This window comes from Corylus avellana, chromosome ca6 (genome assembly GCF_901000735.1).
Source record: "Corylus avellana chromosome ca6, CavTom2PMs-1.0".
Taxonomy (NCBI): domain Eukaryota; kingdom Viridiplantae; phylum Streptophyta; class Magnoliopsida; order Fagales; family Betulaceae; genus Corylus; species Corylus avellana.
This window is the reverse complement of record NC_081546.1, coordinates 17,805,300-17,828,932: the sequence shown is the minus strand read 5'-3', so window position 1 is coordinate 17,828,932 and position 23,633 is coordinate 17,805,300. Positions and strand designations below refer to the sequence as shown.

At 35.7% G+C, this 23,633-nt stretch overlaps 2 protein-coding genes across 6 annotated transcripts; both read left to right on the top strand.

Moving 5' to 3' along the window:
* Positions 1-904: 904 nt before the first annotated feature.
* Positions 905-10,161, top strand: LOC132185864 (carbon catabolite repressor protein 4 homolog 3). Of its 2 annotated transcripts, none has more exons than XM_059599667.1 (13): positions 905-1,210; positions 1,411-1,574; positions 1,693-1,758; positions 2,141-2,193; positions 2,301-2,382; positions 2,481-2,567; positions 5,485-5,577; positions 5,647-5,679; positions 5,834-5,946; positions 6,707-6,818; positions 7,948-8,033; positions 8,119-8,203; positions 9,887-10,161. In XM_059599667.1, the coding sequence occupies exons 1-13, from the start codon at positions 928-930 to the stop codon at positions 10,013-10,015; spliced, it is 1,386 nt and encodes a 461-aa protein (XP_059455650.1). In that variant the 5' UTR covers positions 905-927; the 3' UTR covers positions 10,016-10,161. The 2 variants fall into 2 exon arrangements, with proteins under 2 accessions (XP_059455650.1, XP_059455651.1); XM_059599668.1 differs by having other exon boundaries at positions 1,127-1,210; positions 1,451-1,574.
* A 2,245-nt stretch (positions 10,162-12,406) lies between these two features.
* Positions 12,407-23,117, top strand: LOC132183776 (uncharacterized). 4 transcript variants are annotated; one of them, XM_059597189.1, is made up of 12 exons: positions 12,407-12,647; positions 14,857-14,889; positions 15,713-15,899; positions 16,028-16,115; positions 17,223-17,396; positions 18,802-19,195; positions 19,329-19,612; positions 19,708-19,776; positions 19,844-19,900; positions 21,435-21,487; positions 21,579-21,654; positions 21,828-23,117. In XM_059597189.1, exons 4-12 carry the CDS (start codon positions 16,072-16,074, stop codon positions 22,759-22,761), a joined length of 2,085 nt encoding a protein of 694 aa, XP_059453172.1. In that variant the 5' UTR covers positions 12,407-12,647; positions 14,857-14,889; positions 15,713-15,899; positions 16,028-16,071; the 3' UTR covers positions 22,762-23,117. The 4 variants fall into 4 exon arrangements, with proteins under 4 accessions (XP_059453172.1, XP_059453174.1, XP_059453175.1 ...); XM_059597191.1 differs by lacking the exon at positions 14,857-14,889; XM_059597192.1 differs by lacking the exon at positions 15,713-15,899.
* Positions 23,118-23,633: the final 516 nt, after the last annotated feature.

Below are 23,633 nucleotides of genomic sequence, written 5' to 3'. Positions count from 1 at the left end.
CCCGTTAAATAACTTATCAAAGTTAGTTACTTTGTCACGTCATACCCACTAAAAATGTGACACTTGTTATCATTAATTTATGACTTTAAAAAATGACAGCTAAGATTTTTCACATCATTTTAGGAAGCTAACTAAGATTACAGATAAGCCATCACTCCATGTCATATTGTTACAATAAATTAACATAATCTCTTATATCCCTAAAACTTTATCCCGTGTGTAACCCTCACTCATCTTCATCTTCCATAGCCACTTCACAAAATGTGATTGTCAAATTTTCGCAAAATACTCTCAAATCATGGCGAGGAAGATGAAAATGAGGGGGGGTTACACACAAAGTAAAATTTTGGGGATAGAAGAGATTATGTTAATTTACTGTTGTAGTATAACGTGAAGTGAGAGCTAATGTGTAATCTTAGTTGGCGTCCAAAATGATGCGAAGAATTATAGTTGTCATATAAAATAATAATACGTGTCGCGTTTTTATTGGGTATAATGTAGCAAAGTAACGTAAATTAATTTTATGGAGTAAATTGTATTGACCTATCCCGAGAATCTATAAATAATTTTTTATATCGCAATGAGTGATTTGTAATTTAGGCCAGTTAAATGGACTTATAAATTATTTTTTATATCACATAAAGTGATTTGTAATTTAAACTAATTACGTGGACCAATTTTATATTTATTCATAAAAATTAAATGCAATTTTAAGGAACAAACTATATTTTAGCCAAATATATGTCGTCATTTTGAATTCCACGTTTCAAAATAATGGCAACCGCGAACAACAGCAATTTTACTCGGATAATTGACTTAAAAAAAAAAAAAAGTTGAGTTCAGTCGCTTCAGCGCCCAGCCACAGCCACAAACTCAAGCGCCTCGAGCATTTCAAAAAAAAAAAAAAAAAACTCAAGCGCTTCGAGGATGGGCTGCGAAGTCTCTTCTTGGCTCCGCGCGCGCGCGCCCATGGCCACGTCGATCACAAGCTCGGGCACGCCGAAGCGCGGCCCCTTCTTCCTTTCATCCTTCAAGCTCACCATCTCTTGCTGCACCTCTGGTCCCACAGATTCTCCTCCATCGTCGTCTTCCTTATCTTCCCGCTCCTACAGCCGTCGATGGTACAACGCCCTTAGACGTAGGCCGTTGGATCACGATCCGGAGATTGTCCGCCACTGGGTCGAAGCTGATCAGCCACTTGCATCCCCAGGTACGTATATTATTAATATTGCCCTGGGAATATTCTTGGCAACCAAACGGAACACTAGCGTTTGAATTGCATGATCAAGTTCTAAAATGAAGTTGGTTCTGTGAACTTTCCTGTTTTAAAGAATTACGTAGCAAAACTCTAGCACATTGATTGAGCAATGCATTAATTTTGTTTTGGTTTGCGGCTTGTGTGCGTGCCAGAGAGATTTACGGTTGTGTCTTATAACATATTGGGGGACAGAAATGCTTCAAAGCACAGAGATCTCTACGTAAATGTTCCTTCTTCTTACATGAAATGGGAGCGGCGTAAAGGGGTCATATGCAAAGAACTCATGGGGTGGAACCCTGATATAATCTGTTTGCAAGTAAGGTTCATTTTGTTATTATTTATTTATTCATTTTGTGTTTGCCTTTTGATTGTTGTGGGTAATTTTTTTTACTGATTTGGAGTTTGGTTTATGCTGGCTGTTGTGATTTTGTTAGGAAGTGGACAAATATTATGATCTATCAGACAATTTGGTGAAAGCGGGTTATGTTGGGTCTTATAAGGTTAATTTTCAAATTTGAGCCAACTTTGTCCAAGAAGTTAGTATTTTCAGACACATTTAATTGTATTTGACCTTCATACAGTTCCATTCAGGTGCCATTTGAAAATCGTGCTTGATATATTGTTTAGTAAAATTCAGCTTAAACCAACTGATTCGAAACTTTTCTTCAAAAAACCTTAAAATTTCCACCTTCATTTGACTTGCTTTTTAAGCTAATATTTTACTACTTATGTTGGTGGCCTTTCACTTTATAACTGAGCCTTTTTTTTTAAGACCTGGAAACCTTTGCAAATGGAGCTGTATGAGTGTCAAGCCCTGTATTCTTATGCGGGTTATATTTAAGTTAAAACTGAAAATTCAAAGTAAGTTTTTTGCAATTGTAGAGACGCACTGGAGATACTGTTGATGGCTGTGCCATGTTTTGGAAAGCCAATGAGTAAGGATTTTTTTTTTTTTTTTTTTTAAATAATCGTTTTTCATATTATTGTTTCTGATACTGGTTAGGTTGCAATAAATGAATAGTTTTGAACTTCTTTTCATCAGGTTGCAGTTATTAGAGGCAGAGAGTATTGAATTTAAGGTGTATGGTCTTCATGATAATGTTGCTCAACTTTCTGTTTTTGAGGTATCAATTTATTAGCATATGCTGATATTTTGTTGCAGTATTATGATAAATGGTCATTTTGATGCTTTGGCGCCTAACTTTGCCCATCATGCAGGCAGATGCGTAAAGATGAATCAAGAAGACTACTTATTGGTAACATCCATGTGCTTTATAACCCAAGCCGTGGGGATGTTAAATTAGGTCAGGTAAGTCCTTTTACCTTGATGTCCTATTATATTATTCATAACTTGAAGATAATTACTTTCCTTATGGTCTAGGGCTTAAATTAGGCAACTTAACATCCTCTCACAATGATTTTTCTCAGATATGAAGTGCATCTAATGTATCTCATAGCACCTTCACCCAATTGATTTTGTATTCTAACCACGTCAAAAAAGCTTGTGAGTCGAGCTCGGTAACTTGAGATTTTAACCAGGTGGGACAATAATGTGGTTAGAGGTATTGGGCATTCACTAATGGGGTGATATGGTGTCATTTGGTTTGTTCACCATATGGTGAAGTCATTATCAGCACGCCCCTAACCCTTGGGTTATCCACCATAGATGGGTAGCTAGCTACAGGTAGTTGATAAAAAAATATGGTAATTTACTGGGGTGGTTGATGCTCTAAAGTTGTCACTAGGCCATATTGGTCGAGTCTATGGAAACATATTAAGAGGGGTTGCGATGCGTTCTTAAGTTTTGTTAGTATCGAGGTGGATGACGGCTCTCAGACTAGGTTTTGAACTGACATTTGGTGTGGGGATCGTTCTTTTAAGGAAACCTCTTCGAAGTTATTTTGCATTGCAAGTAGGGCTGAAGCCGAGCCGAGTATTGATTGTTTAAGCTCAGTTCGTTTAAACGAGTAATGCTATCCTTCACATCCATTTATCACACCCAAGTCACACCGGCTGACATGATGCCTTTTTAAGTGGCTTCTCTCTTGTTTTATTTAAATGGATGACATGAGAAGTCATTTAAAACATGTTACATCTGCGGGTGTGAGATGAGTGTGATCAACGGGTGTGAAGAGTAGCATTACTCCTTTTAAATACGAGTCGAGCTCGAACTTATCAGCAAATTAGATAATTTGTTCAAATTTTGTTCATTTATTTTTCAAATGAACTCGAATTTATTCACAAGCAACTCAATTAACTTATTCATTGCATAAATAAAGTAAATTTCGTGGTTATTAATTTTTTTTTTCTTCGTAAATTCATACTAATTATTAGTTAATTAATTAATGTTAAAGTTAACTAGATAAATTAAATCGAATCTTAAATAATCAAATCTTGAATCTATATGTTTGTCTTCTAATATGTATATGCATTTATTACATACACACACACATATATTTATATCTAGACTCATAATTACAATAATTCTTTTTTTTTTTTTTTTTGATAAGTAATATATATTTATTCAAAGCGCAAAGGGGCGCAACCTTAGTACACATGAAGTATATAAGAGAACCCCTAAATTATAGAAAAAGAACGTAATTCCAAAATCTCAGAAAAATTAGTAACAGACAAACTATTTTATGCCACTCTCCAAGTATAAAGGGATTGTAACATCATCTTCTTCATCTCTAGTAATCCATTTTTACGAACTTCAAAGCTTCTTATGTTCCGCTCGCTCCAAAGACACCACACTAGACACAAAGGGGCCAACCTCCATATTTTCAAAGCATTACGATTTCCCAATTGCCCCCTCTAATTTTCCAACAACTCGCTCACCCTTCGAGGCATAACCCACCAAACAACTGTAAAACCGCACTCCATATCTTTGTTGCAATCTCACAATAATTTAAGTTGGATCTATTACATTACGAAAAGAATTCTTTTTTATCTTTTTAAATACTTGAGATGTTCTTATTACAAAATTAAAAATAATACTAAAAGATAATGAAAATGAAGTTATACGAGTTTATACGAGTTTGACTTGTTTAATGAACGAGCCTATAAACTTGTTCAAGCACTGTTTGTTTAATAAATGAATCAAGTTCAAGCCAAGCTAATCCAATTTGAGCCCAAGCCTGTTTGCCAGTGGCTTTGTTCATTTACGACCATAATTGCAAATTTGCAAGGGATAAGGATGCTCTGGTGGCTGACCATATATGTCTGCTCACAATAAGGAGATGCTTTGGGACATGGATTTTATCAGATTGGTGCATAATTGAGAAGCGGATTATGTTTTAACTTTTTTCAATGCTCCGTATTCCGTTAGGGTCGGAGAGGTGATAATAAGCTTTGTTGGATTCCTTCGAAAAGACGATCTTTTGAGGTCAAAATGACAAAGTTCTTGCCAATGTTGATTCTCATTCCCTTGAAAGAGCATCTTGAGGTCTAAGGCTCCTTTGAGGGTGACTTTCTTCACTTAGACAACATCTTTAGGAAAATTTCTCGCTATGGATAATCTCCGCATACATCACATCATAGTGATAAATTGGTGTTGTATGTACTTGAGTTGCGCTCCTTGTGCTTTTTAATGAATTTGCTTTACTTATTAAAAAAAAGTTTGTGAGATTTGTGCAGAATCTTTATTTCTAGCAAGAGTGAAATTTGCTTGTAGAAATAAGAGAAAAAAAGAAGAAGGAAGAATGGCAATAAGAAAGCGACAGTTATTATCAACATTCTGGGTGATGGGTGATCTGGTTGTCTTTGCTCTCCCTCCACCCCCGTTATAGATGTGGTTTGAGGAATTTTTTCTTTGGAAAATGTGAGCACATGTAAGAGTACCAATTCATGGTTGTTGGTGTTAGCTTATTTTGAACTTATTAAAAAAAAGTTTGTGAGATTTGTGCAGAATCTTTATTTCTAGCAAGAGTGAAATTTGCTTATAGAAATAAGAGAGAAAAAAAAAAAAAAAAAAAAGAAGGAAGAATAGCAATAAGAAAGCGACAGTTATTATCAACATTCTGGGTAATTTGGTTGAAGTTTTGGTTGAACACAAATTGAAGTTTTGGTTAATTACTTAGTGGTGTAATAACTTTTTGCATAAAAGTTTGTGTATTTAATGTTAATGAAAAAAACTGTGGTTTGCTTCTTAAAATTGATATCAAGCTTTTCAATGTTTTGCATTGATTTGCTGATGTGCTTTGATATTGAATAGCTTAGCTTTTCAGATACGCTTTCTCTTGTCAAGGGCTCAAAGCCTCTCAGCAAAATGGGGTAATGCCCCTGTTGTGCTTGCCGGTGATTTCAATGGCACTCCTCAGGTGAAATATCCTAAGCTATTTTTGTCTTGATATACTTCTTGCTCTAATTCTTACCCTTCTCATTGACAGAGTGCAATATACAAGTTCCTGTCATCCTCCAAGGTGATTGCTTAGTTGTTAACCTCATGAACATTATCACGGTTATAGAAGTCATTCTCTACAGGAATGATCCTGACAATAGTCATTTTGTGAACCAAAATACACATTTAACAGCCAAGGTGCTTGATTGAAATTGATTATGGTTTCTATTTTGCAGCTAAATATCTTATCATATGATAGAAGAGACTTATCTGGGCAGAGAAGTTGTCATCCTGCTCAAGTTCTGGGTGTCAAGAAAGAAATGAAGAGTCCATTTATCTTGATGAACAGGTACAATTTCTTGTTTTTGGTAGTTACATGTTACTTTCCTCAGGCACTGATATATTTATGTAATTCACATAATGGATACATACATTTCATTTGGTTGAGAACTTTGGCTAGAGCAGCACAACTGTTCTTGGACTGGGCCCAGGTTCATTATTTTCATACAGTTTTCAAAACGAGATTTTTTAGCTTAAGACTTATGCAATATGGGCACAGATCAACATAGTCTGCTCCTTTTATTATCTCATTAGGAATTAAACACTACCTTCTTTTCTTTTCTCAATCATATATGAATAGAGGTTCTTCCCTTTCTGAATTTCTAAAACAACAGAGCATTGGAATGCTTTTGTCACCTTCTGGTAGATTTATGTGGGATTTGCATCTTATTTATTAAGGATTCTATGATGTTTGATGCCAGAGTCTAGTTCTCTATCTTAAAACTGCAGGTCTTGTGCTTTTGTGAGTTAAAATCATTTACTTAAATTACTAGTCCACTATCTTCCTTTTCTATCATAGTTTGAATTTTATCATTTCAATTGGTATCTTCATTTTTTCTTCTCATCTTATGATCTTGTCCTATTCGACGATTTTAAACGTAGTAAGGCTTGTTTTGGAGTTGTTGATTTTATAGGCATATGCTGGGTTTGGGTTCATTAGAACATCTTGATTCTTGTTCATCATTTCTTATTCTGAACAGTGAACATATATATTATATTTCTTATTTGGGACCATTGAACTTCATATGTTTGAACTCTGTTCATTTCAGATTATTTGAAAATTGCTGGACGGATGAAGAGGTAAAAGTTGCTACTGGAAATGCTGGGTGCCATTTACTTGTGCATCAACTGAAGCTTGCCAGTGCCTACGCCACAGTGAAGGTAATTAGGTCCTACTCTTTTAAAACATTGTAGTTTAGGCCCAGTTTGTTTCGGCGTAAAACATTTTTTTGTCTAAAAATGTTTTTGGGGAAAATTAGCTATTTTTCTGTTGTTTGGTAGCATCACTGAAAATGGGTTGGAAAATGTCCAGCCTTCCTCGTGTTAAACCCAGCAACTTCATCATCCATCAACCCATCAGCACCTCTTATCATTCTTATTCTTTATTAGTTACTGTAAATTTGCCTTTGCCTCTGTACCTGACCAATGCAGTGTTCTTCACCCTCTTCTTTCGGTGGCCTACTTCTTGTTGACGCTGTGTTGCAAGAAGATCTGCAACTTGACCCCTCTACTCATGTTTTACCTCTCCAAAATCGTCACCTTGGTCGCCTCCTTCATCTACCTCCTTAGCTTTGTCCAGTCCATTTTTTGCCCTTCCACCGACATTTGGGCCACCACCGATGACAAAAACCATGCTGAGGACATGATTTTCTATGAGGACACTCGGAAAGTCTCTTGTGGCAGGGCTCATTGATTGTGCACTGCCTCCACCCCAAGTTGTGCCCACTGAGGCCATGGCAGCTCTGACAAGCCAAGAGGTCGAGGAGATTATGAAGTCGGTGGTGCCGGGGACGACACCATTGTACTGACTGGAATTGAAGCTAGGCAATTGCAAGAGGTTGGCAGGGATCCGGCGAGAGGCACTGCAGAGGGTGACTGGGAAGTCCTTGGCTGGGCTGCCACTGGAAGGCTTGACTACCCGTCCATACTGGGTCAGTGCTGTGAGATGCTGGTGGGCTAGGTTCAGATTCCAGTGGGAATTGTTGGGCGCTAGATGGTAGGGAGTACTTGGTGCCCATTGCAACGGCAAAGAGGAGCTATGAGAACTTAGTTGTGTGAGAGAACCAGGGGCAGTGTGGCACTTCTCAAGTGTGGAAAAGCGTTTTTGTTTTCCCCCAAGTCCTAGGTTTTCTGTAGTCAAAGGAAATTATTTTTGGATTGTCCATTATTTTACGCCGAAACAAACGGGCCTTAGATTTTGTTCATCTTCGTCTTCCGAGGTTGGTAGTCTTCCTATCTTGTACAAACACCCACTAATATTTTCTTCTATTTCATATCTATACATTCTCAGGGCTCTACAAAAACACGGGGGCCTGATGGTGAACCTTTAGCTACATCCTACCACTCGAAGTTTCTTGGAACTGTTGACTATTTATGGTAAATTTCTGGCATGAAAGTTATGATGATGATTGTAATAATGGTTCATGATGATGGAAAAATCAAATTTCTTGTACTGATACAGGTACTCTGATGGTCTTGTACCTACGAGAGTTCTAGATACCATTCCATTTGATATTCTACACAGTACAGGTGGTCTCCCATGCAAGGTAGGAACACTCAAGACTTCTGCCGCCTGATGCAATTTGAGTTGAAATTTTTTAAAGTTTTTCAATGAATAGAGATATAGAATTCCACTTTGAAGGGATTATTACAGTTTGTCTTATGCATAGATTTTGGTCAGAAAACGAAATTAAGTGAGGGTTAGTGTTTTAAGGTTTAGGATTCTCTTGCTTGATTGTGGGTTTGAATCTTGTACATGAAACTCAAAAGCAGTTTTTCTTTTCTTAAAATTAAAAAAAGAAAGAACTTAAAGAACTTAAAGAAATTATATTCATCCAAAAAAAAAAAAAAAAAACTTAAACAAATCATGATGCTGCAGCAATGGTCTGGTTGGAAAATAATAAAAACTAAAGCTTATGGGATGTACTCAATTTATAAGTCTTTTTGGTCCAACTAGTGTCCACGGTAGTCAATTACTTGTAAAATATTTTTCTGTTGGCTTATTTATGCCTTTTAATTAGATTTTCAATGAAGGGCAATGGTTTATTTTATCATAGGGATGGAGTTTGTTTTTCCTTGGGGTTTCCTTTAGCATTACAAAAGAGTTGTAATTCTCAAATTTGGGAGCATAGAACATCAGTGAGAAGTGAGGACTGAAATCTTAGAGATGTGTTTGATTTCTGTGGAATCTCTATTGTTCTGTTTCTTTGTTATTCTCTGTGCTTGCCCTTTAATCTGTTCTCTCACTACTTTGCTGTGATGGATCTAAATATTAAATCAAATCAGATCTAAATCCTAACCAAGCTACCTATATCAAACCCCAAACCCTAATTCCCCAAATTAGAGGTAGAAGTTACAAGACTCAGCTGCTGTCCTGTGTGAAATTTGGGAATGTGTTGACATATCCCATTCTACTGAAGAACATTTGTTCTTCTCAAACCCGTTGTGGTTCTCCTTGGATATGCTAATTATTGGTAAGCAAACAAGTTGGTAGTTGGTTGATGCTGCATAATATCTCTATGTTGAGTTTAGGGTAGAAAAACAACTACAAAATAATTTGGTTGGATATATTTGTAAGTTCGATTGTTTGTTTTATTTGTTTTGTTTTGTTTTGTTTTTTATCGAACTTGGCTCTATATTTACCCAAGTTTAGGATCACAATGTTGTTGCCTTACACAGTAGCCTGGTAGGTTTTAGCAGCAATTGGTTCTAGCGCATATTAAAAATTAGGGAAAACTTCATTTAAAATCATTGAACTATTATGCATTTTGAGAAGACTCTCTTAAATTTCAAAAACTCTCAATCTTACCTCGTGAACTTTTAATTTGATGTGATATATCCCCTTCCGTCAGATTTTAAATGTTAAAAGTGATAAAATGACTCTTATACCCCTGATTTTTTTTTAAAAAAAATTCTAAATTTACCCTTAATTTTAAATTATTAAAAAAAATCGAAAGGTAATTTGGTCTTTTTAGTAATTTTTGTTGAGGGTTAATGGTTGAATCTAGGGGGGGAGTTCAATTAAATCAAATTGAAAATTCAAGAGGATAAATTAAGAGTTTTTAAAATTTGGAAGAGTCTTCTTAAATCGCGTAGTAGTTTAAAGGTGCAAAGTAAAGTTTCTCCTAAAAGGTATTTAGTAGTATTATAAAATTTTAAATTATTTAGTATTTGTTTTTAATTGTATGTAGAGCTGTGGTTGTAGGTTTAGTTGTTTGTTTCTTGTGCAGAAAGTGGGTAGCGATCACTTGGCCTTGGTTTCTCAGTTTGCATTCACACAAAGAACAAAAGAAGACATCACTCATACTTCTACAGCAACAGAGATACCTGCCCCAGAATCTGGAGACAAAAATGATTAGTTGGAGCGTACTCGAGTCGAGTATTGAATGTTTAAGTTTTGTTTATTTAATTTAATTTCAAACACGAGCCGAGCTCGAATTTATTATTGAACTAGATAACTTATTCAAACTTGTCTCATTTATTTTTCGAGTAAACTTGAACTCGTTCACAAGATGCTTAGTTAACTTATTTATTTCTTATATAAAGTAAATTCATACTAATTATTAGTTAATTAATTATTGTTAAGATTTTATCATTTAAGTTGATTAAATAAATTAACTTGAATCTTGAATAATCAAATCTCGAGTTTATACGTATGTATATAAACTCGAGAATAATAATAATTCAAGCTATATCTCGAGAATAATAATCTCAAGTTTTATTGTGAGTCTATGTTAAGACTCACAATAATAATAATAATAATAATAATAATAATAATAATAATTTAAGCTATATCTATTATATTACAAAGATAATTCATCATATTCTAATTACAAAATTAAAATAGGGTAAAATCCACTTAATTTCTTTAAACTACCACTCCAATGACAATCTATCCCCCAAACTATTAATTATGACAATTTATCTCCCAAACTACCAAAACAAAGACGATGTACCCCCTAATGCTAGCAAAATGAAGAAATTACCCTTGTAAAATTTTCAAAAAGACTGAAATAACCTTAAAATTTTGAAAAAATTAAATTAAATTTTAGTGTTTTGTATTTATTTTAGTAAGAGTAATTTTGTTATTTTGTTAAATTTAGGGGTACATTGTCATTGTTTTGGTAATTTTTAGGGTAAATTGTCACAATTGATAGTTTGAGGGATAGATTGTCATTGGGGTGGTAGTTTGAGAGGGTTAAGTAAACTTTACCCATTAAAATATTACTATATAAAAAATTGTATACGAGAATAAAACTCAATGATCCTTGATATCAAAGGTCAAGACCTTTAAAACAATATTCGCCCAAAATTAACCTTCTAACCTTCAAAATATCCTAAACCCCTCTTATTTCAAACTAAAACTCGTTACTCTCATTGTGTGAAATTTTGGGAGTATTACAAAGGTGACGGTCTATAATTAGTAAAATGATTAAGAATTTATGTTTAACAAATCTGTCGCTAACTAATTAAATTAACAAGTTAGATTTTTGCTTAATAATTTTACTATTATGGAGTGCAACATTAGTTTGTAAGAAAATTTGCTCATTAAAAAAAAAATCTAGACATGGCAGTCCGTAATTGTCTAATTGAGTTTACCTTCAATTTGGAGGGGCCATAAAACAAGGGTTTTACAGGCTCCAATTAAACTTTGACACGTAAGATAAAAACATAGATTGTAATGGTAAAGATGAAAACACTGGATTTTGGTCTCTCTCTCTCCCTGGCATCTCTCTTTTCCCTGTTCACTGTCTTTTCTTCCCTCTTAGAATTTTATCTTTTATTGCTACAACAACGGTACACCAGATGTGGTATCCCTCTCTAGGATGGTCAGTAAAACTAGGGTTTACAACCTCCATTAATATTTTCATAATGGGTACAATCGTGTGTTTTCGGGTTTATTTGATGTTGTGTAATATTTTGATTTGTTTTACTCAGCAATAATGGACACAACATTGTGTTTTTGGGTTTATTTGATAGAATTCTCTTTTAAATTTTAGATTCTCAAATTCATAAATCTTAACGGTTTATCTCATTTAAGCGTCTAAAATAGAAAATTATCCTCTTCATTTCAAATACTAAACTGGATAATATACAGTTAGTTATAGTGGAGGGATAATTTAATTTTATTTTTTAACTTTTTTTATTTAAAATTGAGAGGATCTTAATTCGTATAAAATAAGTCATGTTTTAACATTTAATAAGAAAACTATAAATTTAATAAGTCATATTTCTTTATTAAATGCTGAAACATGGTTTATTTTAGACGCTTAGATAAAATAAATGATTGAAATTTATTAATTTAAAAATTTCAAACTTTAAAAAAATTCTGGAAGATATCAATCTTTATAAAATTATTATGTATATATATATATATTAGTGGCCTCGAAATGACTAGAATTAGACGAAAGAATTTTTTTCTTGAGGACATCATCATTAGCTATCTTTTCCTTGTGGATATTTTCTTTTTTCTTATTCAGGAAAGAAGTGGATTGAGAATGGAATTCCAAGGATAAAAGAAGAACGTGTACAACGTGGCAGAACCAGCGGGCTGTACACTGTACAGCGTGGCGTCCTAATTCATTATCCAAGTAGCCTATATCCTAACTGTCCATCTTCACCAACGGCCCAGATACTTCTACTCTTCACGTGGGCGTATTCCGCGTCTCCAAAGCGACACATCTTCGACAAGCTTCCACCACGTGGACTTCGTGACATTACCGACCTTCGCTTACTCTTCACGTCGACGAAGAAACCACATTCCGTGTAAGAAAACCTCTACGAAAAAACAGAGACTCACATTTCACTCTCCCTCTCCCTCTCCCTCATCTCTCTGTCTCTCTCTCTCTCTCAATCGAAACTCTCTTTCTCTCTCTCCCTTAACGTTTCACTCCCTCTCTTTCTCTCTCTCCCTTAACGTTTCACTCCCTCTATCCCGTCTCTCTCTCGCTGCAAATTAAAGGGGAGTTGGAGAAGAAGAAATCTTCTAAGGTCCATCTCTCTCTCTCTCTCTCTCTCTCTCGTTTTCTTTAATGGGTAGTGTTTCAATTGTGTTTTGAAGAAATTTGATATGGGTTTTGCACGATTGACGAGCTTGGGTGATTTTCCTTGAGTTTTTAGAAAGAAAATTTCTTGGGTCTTGATGTCGATGATTATATGAGTTTCAAGTTTGAAGTTTAAAGATTTCTAACGAATGGGTATATGTATTTTGTTAAGTATTTGACGGGGAGCATGGCTTGAACATTGACCGAATATGTGTTTAAATTTTGTAGGTAGATCTTGTTGGATTGTCTCTCTGATTCTGATTGGGTGTTGGAAATTTTGTGTAGATTTTTGTAAGTTTTTGGTTTGGCTATGGAACTGATTTAGTTGTTGTTTTGGCCAAATTTAGTGGAATGTTCTCATGCTGACATTTATGGAGATTGTTTTGATGTTCTGATTTGTGTTTAACCGATTATGGTTTAGTTTTGGGTTGGTTTCCGATTTTTTTTTTGGCTAAAATGAAGTTTTAGTTCTTGGTCCATACCGATTGGGGAGAGTTGAACACAAATTTGTGGGTTGATTTCCTGGATATTTGTGGACATTGGCTGAAACTGAAAAAGCTAAAGTAACGGATTTCTGGGGTTATTTCTGGTGGAGTTTTCGATGGAAAATGGGTGTTTTAATTGAATTGTTTGGTGGTTTGAGGATGTTTCCTTTGATTAAGGCATGATATCTCTTATTGTTTTGTAAGTGATGAAGTGTTGTTACTTGATTGGATAAATTATTACAAGTTGGATTGTGAAGATGAAAAATAATTCTTGTTATTGGTTGTTGGAGGATGTATGTTAAGAATGCTTGGTTATCTTGGTTTGTTGTAGTACATAGATGAAGCTATGGAAGCTACATGTGGAATAGAAATTACTTGAAATAAAGGGTTATTTTGGCTATTAGAATTAGAAAATATTTTTGAGTTTTGTAAATAGTGATCATAGTATGATACCCTTTTTGGTGGGCGGATTTAAAGTTTCTAGAATATGTTTATACTATGTCAAAGAGCTATTTTCCATAAGTTGAGACCTATAGGTTGCTGCATCTGTGATTGTTAATGCAACCAAATTTCCATGTTGGCTTTGGACTATTGGTGTTTTGGGTTGTTATTGTGGGTAAGGAACCAAGATGATTATAAACGTACACTCATGATTAATGTGGTTTAAAGCTGCTGGAATTCTTGGGGGGATAAAGAGAGAACATGAAAAATTATCGTAGGCGTAAGTTGTCCCCATTCTTTTTTTTTTTTTTTTTTGGGATGTCGGGGAACCTCTTTAAGGCAGGGCCCTTTGTCCACATTCATAAAAGACTGGACATCATGTTTTGATTGTAAATGCTTGCTGGAAAATAATTACTTGTTAGCTATTTTGAGGAGATATTAAGAGTAAATTATTGAGGTTTAAACATGCTCATTGGGTTACTAAGGTTGCTGTATTTTGAGTTACTTACATGGGTATATTGTAGACAGCTTTACTGCTGAGTTAAACTTAATGCTTATGTTGTAGGAAATGGATGTTGACTTATTTACTTGATGTCCATCTATAAGTGAGAATCATGATGTCTTGACTTTCTATCAAGTTTTACATATGGTGAATAAGCATTTAAGCTTTTAGTCATATTTATGAATGAAAGACAACTTTTAATACTTATCTGTTTGGATTGGGCCTAAGTGGTAGGGACATGTTAGAATGCATTGTGGGGAGTACTTATGGTTAGAGAAGTATTTAATAAGGATTTTTTAGCGGATTTTCAAATCAAATGGCTGTTATTAGGTTGTTTGGAGATTTAATGTGGTTATAAGTTTCCCATGAATATAATTTATGAATAGTTCTTTCTTTTATTTGAAGTGTACCATATGGTACGTGAAACTAGATTGACTATATAATTGCTTAAGGGATTGTGGTAGTAAGCTGGATTTAATTACTTGGAAGTTCTATGGGTTGTAGGTTTGAAAAAGTTCATTAGGTGTAGTGCACAAGTTTTAAGAAGGATAAATTTAGTCAAGTGATGATTAGTATTATTTTAAGGAATTATGAGGTGATTAGGAGTGTTAACAATAATTGGTTTATTTCAATACTTGAACTTAGAATAGTTATTCTAGGGAAGTTACATGACTAATTTTCCTTAATAGAATACACCTCTCTTAACAAGCTCTTGTGATTATTTGTAGGGAGGGAGTTTCGCCAACCAATCAATAGCTCAGGTAAGTAAACACACCCCTGACACAAGAAATATTTTATTTTTAAAACAAGTCAGGGAATTTTATAAGCTTTTGTTATCCCTTGAAACTACACTTCTTCCTTCCACATTTTATACACATTAACATGATTTTTGATACACACCATGTTCATGAAATAAAGTATAAAACATGATTTCTTTGAAATTGCACATGCCATGATTATGATGATATATTTTCCATGAAACTGCATGTGCCAAGATTATGATGACTCACGTTATATTTTCCATGAAGTTGCATGCGCCATGATTACAATGACATGTTATATTTCCATGAAATTGCACATGCCATGATTTTAATAATTATGTCATGTATATGCATGATGTTGCACCCCATGCACCATTATTACATGATTATGACTGGTACTGGATCACACAACATGTATGATAGCACGGCAAACCACACTCAACAAGTGTGGGCTATCGGCCGGATGGTCTTCACCTAGGGAAGCTTCCATTCTGGTTGCTGTCTTGCGGCCATAGGATTGAGCCATGTTAGTCCTTTGGGACAAGCCAACATGCGCTGCTCATGGTTCAAGACATGCGGAAATGGGCCAAGGGGTAAACATATTACACAAGAAAATAATATTCATGAAAGTGGAAGGAAAACTTTACAGAATCATAAATTTTATCCTACATGTTTTATTGACTGCATCTATTATTCTCATGTTTGTTTACAAGAAATTTTCCAAGCATGTTTAAGACACATATTTTCTTACTATTTCTTCTCACCTTACAGTAAACATGGAGTTGTAAAACTCACCCCTTTCTTTAAAACCATATTTTTTCAGATACCATGGAAATGTTTTGGGTTGTCAGTCCCATGTTGAGGAGGGCCAGAGAATAGGAAGCCGATGACCTCTCCTTGTAGTAGTCTTGTTTTGTGCCCTTGGATACATATGTAAGATGTTTTGAAAGACATGTAATGAGTTTTGGGATCCCAATCCTTGTGGACAGTTGTTTATATAGCCAATATAGGTATGAAAGTTTAGGTTTCCTGCTGCACTTTCATGGTCCTGGTTGTTGAGACTAGGCATGCCCCAATGTCATGCCTCCTATGCTTTCCTCTAACATGGGGCCTTGACAATTTGTATCTTCTGATGCAGAAATCGGAGTTTATAAAGTGGGAAAAGGGAAAAATACGAATTAAATGTTGCAGCGGTTCGTTGACAACATCCTTGCCGTCACAAAAGAGTGAGCCCTCCTCTCCCAAATCCCATTTTCTTCTTCTACTGCATGTATATAGGTGTACTGATTTGAATAACGTGATAAATGTATTGATGTCGATGTGATTAGTGGAGGTGGCTTCAATAGTTTCATATTTTTGATTACATGAAGCTAGAAATGTTTGATGTGACATTTATTATGGTTTTTTTTGGGTCAAAAAATTTGGTTTTTATAATTGGTTGTATATATGGAAAGCTTTGGTACTTTAACGAGATGGGTTAGTGAATCTAATTCGTCGATATTTGTTTTTTTCATAACCTTTGGACAGTTAAACAAATTTTGTTCGTCGGTTCTTGAACATCAGTGGCCTCTAAATGACTGGAATTAGATGAGATGAATCTTTTACCTTTTATGTTACATGAATGACATCATTATCAGCTATCTTTAGAACGATGGAAAAATTGGTTTTTTTGGGTCTTGTCAGTGATCGGCAGTCCAGGCAACCCCCATCTTTTTTTTCTTGTGGTCGTATTCGCAGGCTTTTTCAACCATGTGATGCGTATTTGTCGATTAAGTTATTTAGCTAACACATAGTAGCTGCATTTGATTGAGTCTTTACAGTTTGACTGGGGAATACACTCAGTGTATGGATATGATGCCTGTGTTTGGTCCTCATCAGAAGTAGGCCTTGGTGAAAGTTTTGGGACTTCCAGAAACAAACATATAGATGGTTTTGACTGGTTTCACATGTTTGTATTTTTGTCTTGAGTTTAAGACGCCATTTTACCCTTTTTGTCCTTGTTTGAGACTATAAGTTCTCTATGCCCCCTGTATAATCACCCCGTGCTCCTGCATTTTGTACATTTTGGTTTATGGTTTTTTTAAACATTAATAAGTGGGGGGTTTCCAGCTCAGGTTCTTATCCAAATTATCTGTAATTTCTCTATGCTGTCTTCAGAATTGCTAATAACAGGGTTTATTTGGTTGATTTTCTGCTTTACGAGTTAGAGAGTATCTGGGTGTTACTGAGGTTTATATTTTCAGATATATGTTACAATTTTTTTTTTTTATTAAGGCATATTTTTGGTCATGATATGACAAAATTGCTTTTTTGTTTTTTATTTTTTTGTGCAGGTCAGTAAAGACATTTACTTATGAATCTCTGAACAATATTGTGAGGCTGATCAATGGAGTGTCAGCACTTTTGTTGACCATTTTACCGGGGAAGGCTACTATCCTTGAAGGTATCCATGGCTGGGAGCTTAGGCCAGGCTTTCGTGGACCTCGATTTCCACGTTGGATGGAAAAGTAAGTTTTTATGGTGGTAAATGTTTTTATGAAATTTTCCTTTTTCTAGTGGGTTACTTTGTATACTTCCTATGTACTTGAGTTGTGCCCCTTTGCGTGTTTGATAATACATATTACTTATAAAAAAAAAAGGAAAATTTTCTGCACTAGAACTTTTATGGGGAATTGACTTCTTTCATTTTTGGACAAAATGGGCAGACTTACTTAAAAATACAGGATGGAGAAAGTTATTTCCAAGGAGTAGTTTTTGATTAATGGAAATTTGAATTTTTAATTTGTTGAAAGTGAGGTTACTTAGTTCTCTGTCTTCTCTTTGATTGCCTATGCAATGAGCATAATTTTCTGCATAGTTCTTAATTATGCAATGAGCATAATTTTTCGATTAATGGTGTGCATTCAATTACTCCACAATCATTCCCATCCCCCTCAAAGTAGTGTGTCATTATATTCAACATCTGGACTCTAAAGCTTTCCTATGGTATGGCAATATAGGCAGGTTTTTTATCTATTCTATATCGCAAGGTGGCTAAGTTGGAATAATCCATTTGCTAGACCTTGGATTGGATGTTTCTACTAACTTATATGTGAAACTGGGCATGTGTTGGGCATTGCTGTGTATTTGAACCACCTCTCTCCATTTATCTTCACAAAATAAGCTCATGCATGCTAGGGGCTACTGCTTTAAATTTATGACTTCGAACAGGGTCTTGTAACAACTTGCTTTCCTGTGACAGAAGATTGAATTTAATAAAAGTGCAAAACTGAGAGGTAGATTTCTTAATTATTTCTCAATCTGATTGGAGTAAGATTCTATCTTTTTGTCTCTACTTTGCAAGAAAGATGACAAGAAGATTCTGGGTGTATAAACTCATCACACAAACTGGGATAGTAAGTGAGAGACAAACTTTCCCACAAGTTACCTTATTTTCCTCATCTCATTCTTCTCTGGTCCAAGGTTCCGACACACTTGTTACATCCACGAAATATATTAACAAATTTGTGTGGTGAGAGTGTAGAGTTTGACATTCCTATCTCATTTTATAAATTGAAAGCATATTGAAAGGGATGAAAATGTGTTTTTCAAATTGTGAAGTGCTATTAATTCATTTTAAGCATAAACCTGCTTGTATTCATGTTGCTTGGGATTAACATTTTTGTCACTTGTCTCTTTTTTCTTTTTTTTGTTAGGTGTTTTTCTTGTATATGCACCCTTATGCTTTTTAATGAAATTTGATTACTTATCAAAAGAATATTTTTCTCACTTGTCAATGGCTATTTCAAACTCATGTAGTCTAAAAAGTTTTGGGTTTTCACTCAAGAATAGCAACTCAAGAACTTACTTGGTGATTTTTTTTGAACATGTGATAACAATTGTTGACATTTCTGCTTTTCCTTGATGCTATAGTGGTGTGTCCTCTTTCAACCAGTTCATTCATGAGCTTTCTATGGATTCTGATACATCAAGCGTAGATTACTCTTCTGCCGAAGAAGATAGCGACCTAAACATATATCCTGCATCACCATCATCTCAGAGTTCACGAGTCTCTGGGTCCAGTGCTTCCACCAAGTATGATAAGCATAGGACAGGATGGATCAGGTGCATATTCTTTTGGATTCTGTTGCCCGCAAAATTCCTTCTGGGAATCCCAGTTCGTCTTTGTCATTTTGTTTATAATAAGGGATCAAAAGCCCCTGCTATTTCTGGGAGTCATAGGCGTTTACATCCAATTAAAAGAGTGCGAACACTCAAGGACCAGATTGTTCACTTTACCACTGACAGGAGACGTGGAGTCATAGAGGTTTGTGCTTGGACTGCTATTACTTATGATTCATGGAAATTGTTGTTTGTTGATAATTTGTTTTTCTTGTCTTATGTAAAAGATTTAGATGCTGGATTTCCCTTTTGCTTATTTTTCTTGTTATGTCTACCAGGATCTTAATCTAGCAATCGAGATCTTCATAGAAGCTATTTTTGATGTTGTTCATAAGGTAGCTCATTTTATTCTCTCCCCATCAGCGGCTTTTAGAAAACTATTGAGCTGGGTTTCATCTTACAAAGGGGGTACTAGAGAAAATCATGGTAGTGTTTTGGAAGCCTCTGTCACTACAGCTACACTTGGGGAAAATGATCCAGCTCCTACAGAAAGGAATACTACTTTTCATCAGTCTCTAAATACTGATGCTCGGACATGTCAGGATGTCATAACAGAGCTTGGGTAAGGGCCGTGCTCTGCCAAATTCCTGCAACTTATGTTTCTTTCTGAAATTATTCATATTTTCTGCAAGTTCCTTAATTTTCTTTCTCTATTAGGTACCCATATGAAGCTATCCATGTGATCACTGCTGATGGATATGTTCTTCTTTTGGAAAGAATTCCTAGGTAACAACTTTTCCTGTCAGGTTATAAGTTTATTTGTGTGCCTTATGCTTACAGTGTGATGTTGCAGACGTGATGCACGGAAAGCAGTTTATCTTCAGCATGGAATTTTGGATTCATCTATGGGGTGAGTTGGTTTTTTCTCTTGATTAATTGTAATTTGCACTAGTGAACAGTCGGTGTAGTTTCTGCAATTATTGGGAGAAGAGATTAAAAACACCATGATGTTAATAAAGTTCTAACTCTTCTGTGTCTAGCTCCAGAATGTACCCTATTCATTATCAGATATTATTTTCATCTTCAAGTTTGGTTGGAGGTCAAGAGTTAGTGAATGAGGAGTTGAGAAATTGATTGATGTTTGTAGAAATGTGGAATCTGCACTCAATAAAACTACTGAATTCCTTACATAGGTTAAACTTGGTAACGAAATATGGGATCACTCTTTTGAGTTTGTATGTTGGTATATATGTTTAAAATGTTGGCCTTTGTCTTCTTGTGAGTCCATCATCGAGACAATTTGCCACCAACCTGTTGTAAGGCTGCCCCCTCTTCCCGACTCTCCTTTCCCTCAATGCTCAATGAACCTTGGGTCATCAATTTTGACTCAGCCTTGCCCGGTCATCTTACATGACTGGCACTTCAAAAGGCAACACTCTTGACGTAGATTGGTGTCTGTCTTCTTGTCATTCATTTTTTTGTTGACATTTGCATATGAGCTACAATCAAAATATGCATATATTGATTCTTAATTAAGATACTTTTTTTGCACCAGAAAGAGTGGCTGGCTTTGTAGATATTTACTTCATTTCCTTTCTACCTTAATACATATTTGATGATTGTACAATATATCAAGTGTTTTACTTTTTTGTTCCATATGTACCTTACTTATAACCGGGTACCCCCATTAATCTCTTCTCATGAATAATTAGTGTCGGGAAATGTAAATGGTCTTGGCTGTAGTTTGTCCCTTGCCCTTCTTCTCACTCTTGGTTTTACTATGGTCATGTTTGTGCAGAGGATAGTTTCATTGAAGAAGTACTTTTCCTAATGTTTTGAATTCCCCAATATACTAGTTACCTCGAAATATCATGGACTTTTCTGTAAGTGAAAAGGATTAAATGGGAGGAAAGGAAGTCTATGGGTTGTTGATTGTTCTAATCTCTTCCCATGGGTTGTATGCATGGGTCAGTTTAGTGAAGACTTGCTCCAATGGTTTGTGAGGGTGACTTGTGAAGCTATTTTTAATTGCTTTTTTGTCTCTGGCATTTCAGTGTATTGGCAATGTGATTACTGTTTGTGGGAAGTTTCACATGGCCAAACCTTAATTAGGAGCTTGACTTTGTGTATGAAAAGTTGGCAGAATATAATGGGAGTTGGCATGTTTGTAAAAATAGCATTTATAGCTATTAGAAGAGTTATTAGGGTTAGTAAGTCATAAGGGTTTGAGGGTAGTTTGGTCATTGTGATATTTCCTTAATCCTATATATTAGGATGTTTGTATTAGGTTAAATAATAAGCTGAATAATACAATCAGCCTCCTCTTCTCCCTATAATCTTCTTACTACAAATTTATTAACATGGTATCAAAGCCTTAAAGTTTAGATTTTTGTTCCTTTGTTTGTAGTTTTAGTTTTTCACTGTTTTTTGTTTTGTTTTTCCAGTTGGGTGTCCAATGGGGTTGTTGGTTCTCCTGCTTTTGCAGCCTTTGATAAAGGTTTGTTATATTTGCATTAAAAGTATGCTCAATTTGCAAAATAAGTCAATATATTGAACTATGGATATGCTGTTGCTTGCTTGCTCCGCAGGGTATGATGTTTTTCTTGGGAATTTGCGAGGTCTGGTTTCTAGGGAACATGTTGACAAGAACATTTCCTCACGACAGTAAGTTTAGTTGTCAGTTTTAATATGGGATTATATCTTTGGTTCATTTGCATCCTTGAAAGTTTATGGTTGGGAAGGAGGAGAATGGGACTGCATTTTTACAGAATTCTTAAATAATGCGGCACCACTTTAGTAGGGTAATGCTGTATATCTAAATGTTAGCATCAATGCAGGTACTGGCGATACTCCATCAATGAGCATGGGATTGAAGATATTCCTGCAATAATAGAGAAAATTCACCAAGTAAAAACCTCGGAATTGAAGCTTAGCCAACCTGATCTCGAGCAGGAAACCAATGATCAGCTTTACAAACTTTGTGCTGTCTGTCATAGCTTGGGAGGAGCTGCTATGTTGATGTATGTTATAACACGCCGAGTGGAAGAAAAGCCCCACAGGCTATCCAGATTGATTTTATTATCACCTGCCGGATTCCATGATGATTCTACTTTTGTCTTCACGGTGGTGGAGCATATTTTCCTTATGTTGGCTCCTATTTTGGCACCACTCGTGCCTGGCTTCTACATACCAACCAGATTCTTCCGTATGCTACTCAACAAGTTGGCTAGGGATTTCCATAACTATCCTGCAGTTGGAGGGCTAGTTCAAACTCTGATGAGCTATGGCTTTGGTGGAGACAGCTCAAATTGGGTTGGTGTCTTAGGGCTACCTCACTACAACATGAATGATATGCCTGGAGTTTCATTTCAGGTGGCTCTCCACCTTGCGCAGATGAAGCGTAGCGGAAAATTTAAAATGTTCGATTATGGGAGCGTGTCCGCTAACATGGAGGCGTATGGATCTCCTGGGCCATTGGACTTGGGTGAATTCTATTGGCTCATTGACATTCCCATTGATCTGGTTGCCGGACACAAGGACAAGGTAATCCGGCCATCGATGGTAAGAAAGCACTATAAATTAATGAAGAATTCTGGTGTGGATGTATCATATAATGAGTTTGAGTATGCCCACTTGGACTTCACCTTCTCCCACCATGAGGAACTCTTGACATATGTCATGTCACGCTTGCTGCTTGTCGAGCCTACTACGAAACACCCATCTAGTCGGAAGGCTGAGAGGTTGAAGAAAAAAGGACAGGTTAATAGTTAAAAAATTTTAAAAAAAAATCATGCATTACTTTTTTTTTGTTGTTGTTGTGATATGTATTTCAGGTTTAGGCATGTTATATCTGTTGTGGTAGATGGTTGATTAGATTTACACCTTAGTGGTATAGTTTTGTACTTTGAATTCAAAAGTTGTATCACATTGTATACGCTGAGAACACGAACACGATAACTGTTGTACGTGGCTTGGTCATCTTTCCCATCATTTTTTTCTGAGGGAAATGATTTTGTTGAAAGGTTATGCTTGGATTGGGAATGTACTGAAAAGTTGTATACTTTGTAATAGGGGTTATTGGATTGATGGCATGTGTTTTCTGTAATCTTAGACTGCAGTTATGGCTTTTTCTGAAATGTTTCTTTTTAGGCGAGATAGGAGTTACAATACATTAAGAAGGTAATTCGCAAAAATAAAATTCCTGGAAAATTCAGGGAAAGACCAAAGATCGAAAGAGTGGGGCTTCTAACAGGCACCCCAAACTAACAAATACAGTACCTATGATTCTTGGTCCACATGCCAAGAAAAAGGTCGTAGTAAGGGTTTGTGGTTTTGCAGCAGTAGGTAAGTTGGGTAGATGGGGAGGAGACCGCAGCGGCGAGGAGGGGAGCTGAGCTGAGCGCTGAGCACCACATCGAGGAGGATAGTGAGTAGAGCCATTAGAGGAGGAGACGATATAATGTCCAACGAGTAAGCAAAAGAGAGAGCACCTGATATGAAGAGACATAGGAAAAGGAGAAGGATAGAGAAGAATTTGTCCATGTGGGGATGGAGAAAGGAGTTAGGTGGGTGAGTAGGGAGTGGGCAAACCGGGAAAGGCGATAGCTGGATGGATGAGGAATAATCTTATGTGATTTGGCTTA

Excerpts from the sequence above, each read along its gene's own strand:
- LOC132185864 (XM_059599667.1), top strand. The coding sequence starts at position 928 with ATGGGCTGCGAAGTCTCTTCTTGGCTCCGCGCGCGCGCGCCCATGGCC. Across the intron at positions 5,578-5,646 it reads ATTTCAATGGCACTCCTCAG|AGTGCAATATACAAGTTCCT; the intron begins GTGAAATATCCT and ends TCTCATTGACAG. Across the intron at positions 5,680-5,833 it reads AGTTCCTGTCATCCTCCAAG|CTAAATATCTTATCATATGA; the intron begins GTGATTGCTTAG and ends TCTATTTTGCAG.
- LOC132183776 (XM_059597191.1), top strand. The coding sequence starts at position 16,072 with ATGTTGCAGCGGTTCGTTGACAACATCCTTGCCGTCACAAAAGA. Across the intron at positions 17,397-18,801 it reads TTTCCACGTTGGATGGAAAA|TGGTGTGTCCTCTTTCAACC; the intron begins GTAAGTTTTTAT and ends TTGATGCTATAG. Across the intron at positions 19,777-19,843 it reads CTTTTGGAAAGAATTCCTAG|ACGTGATGCACGGAAAGCAG; the intron begins GTAACAACTTTT and ends GTGATGTTGCAG.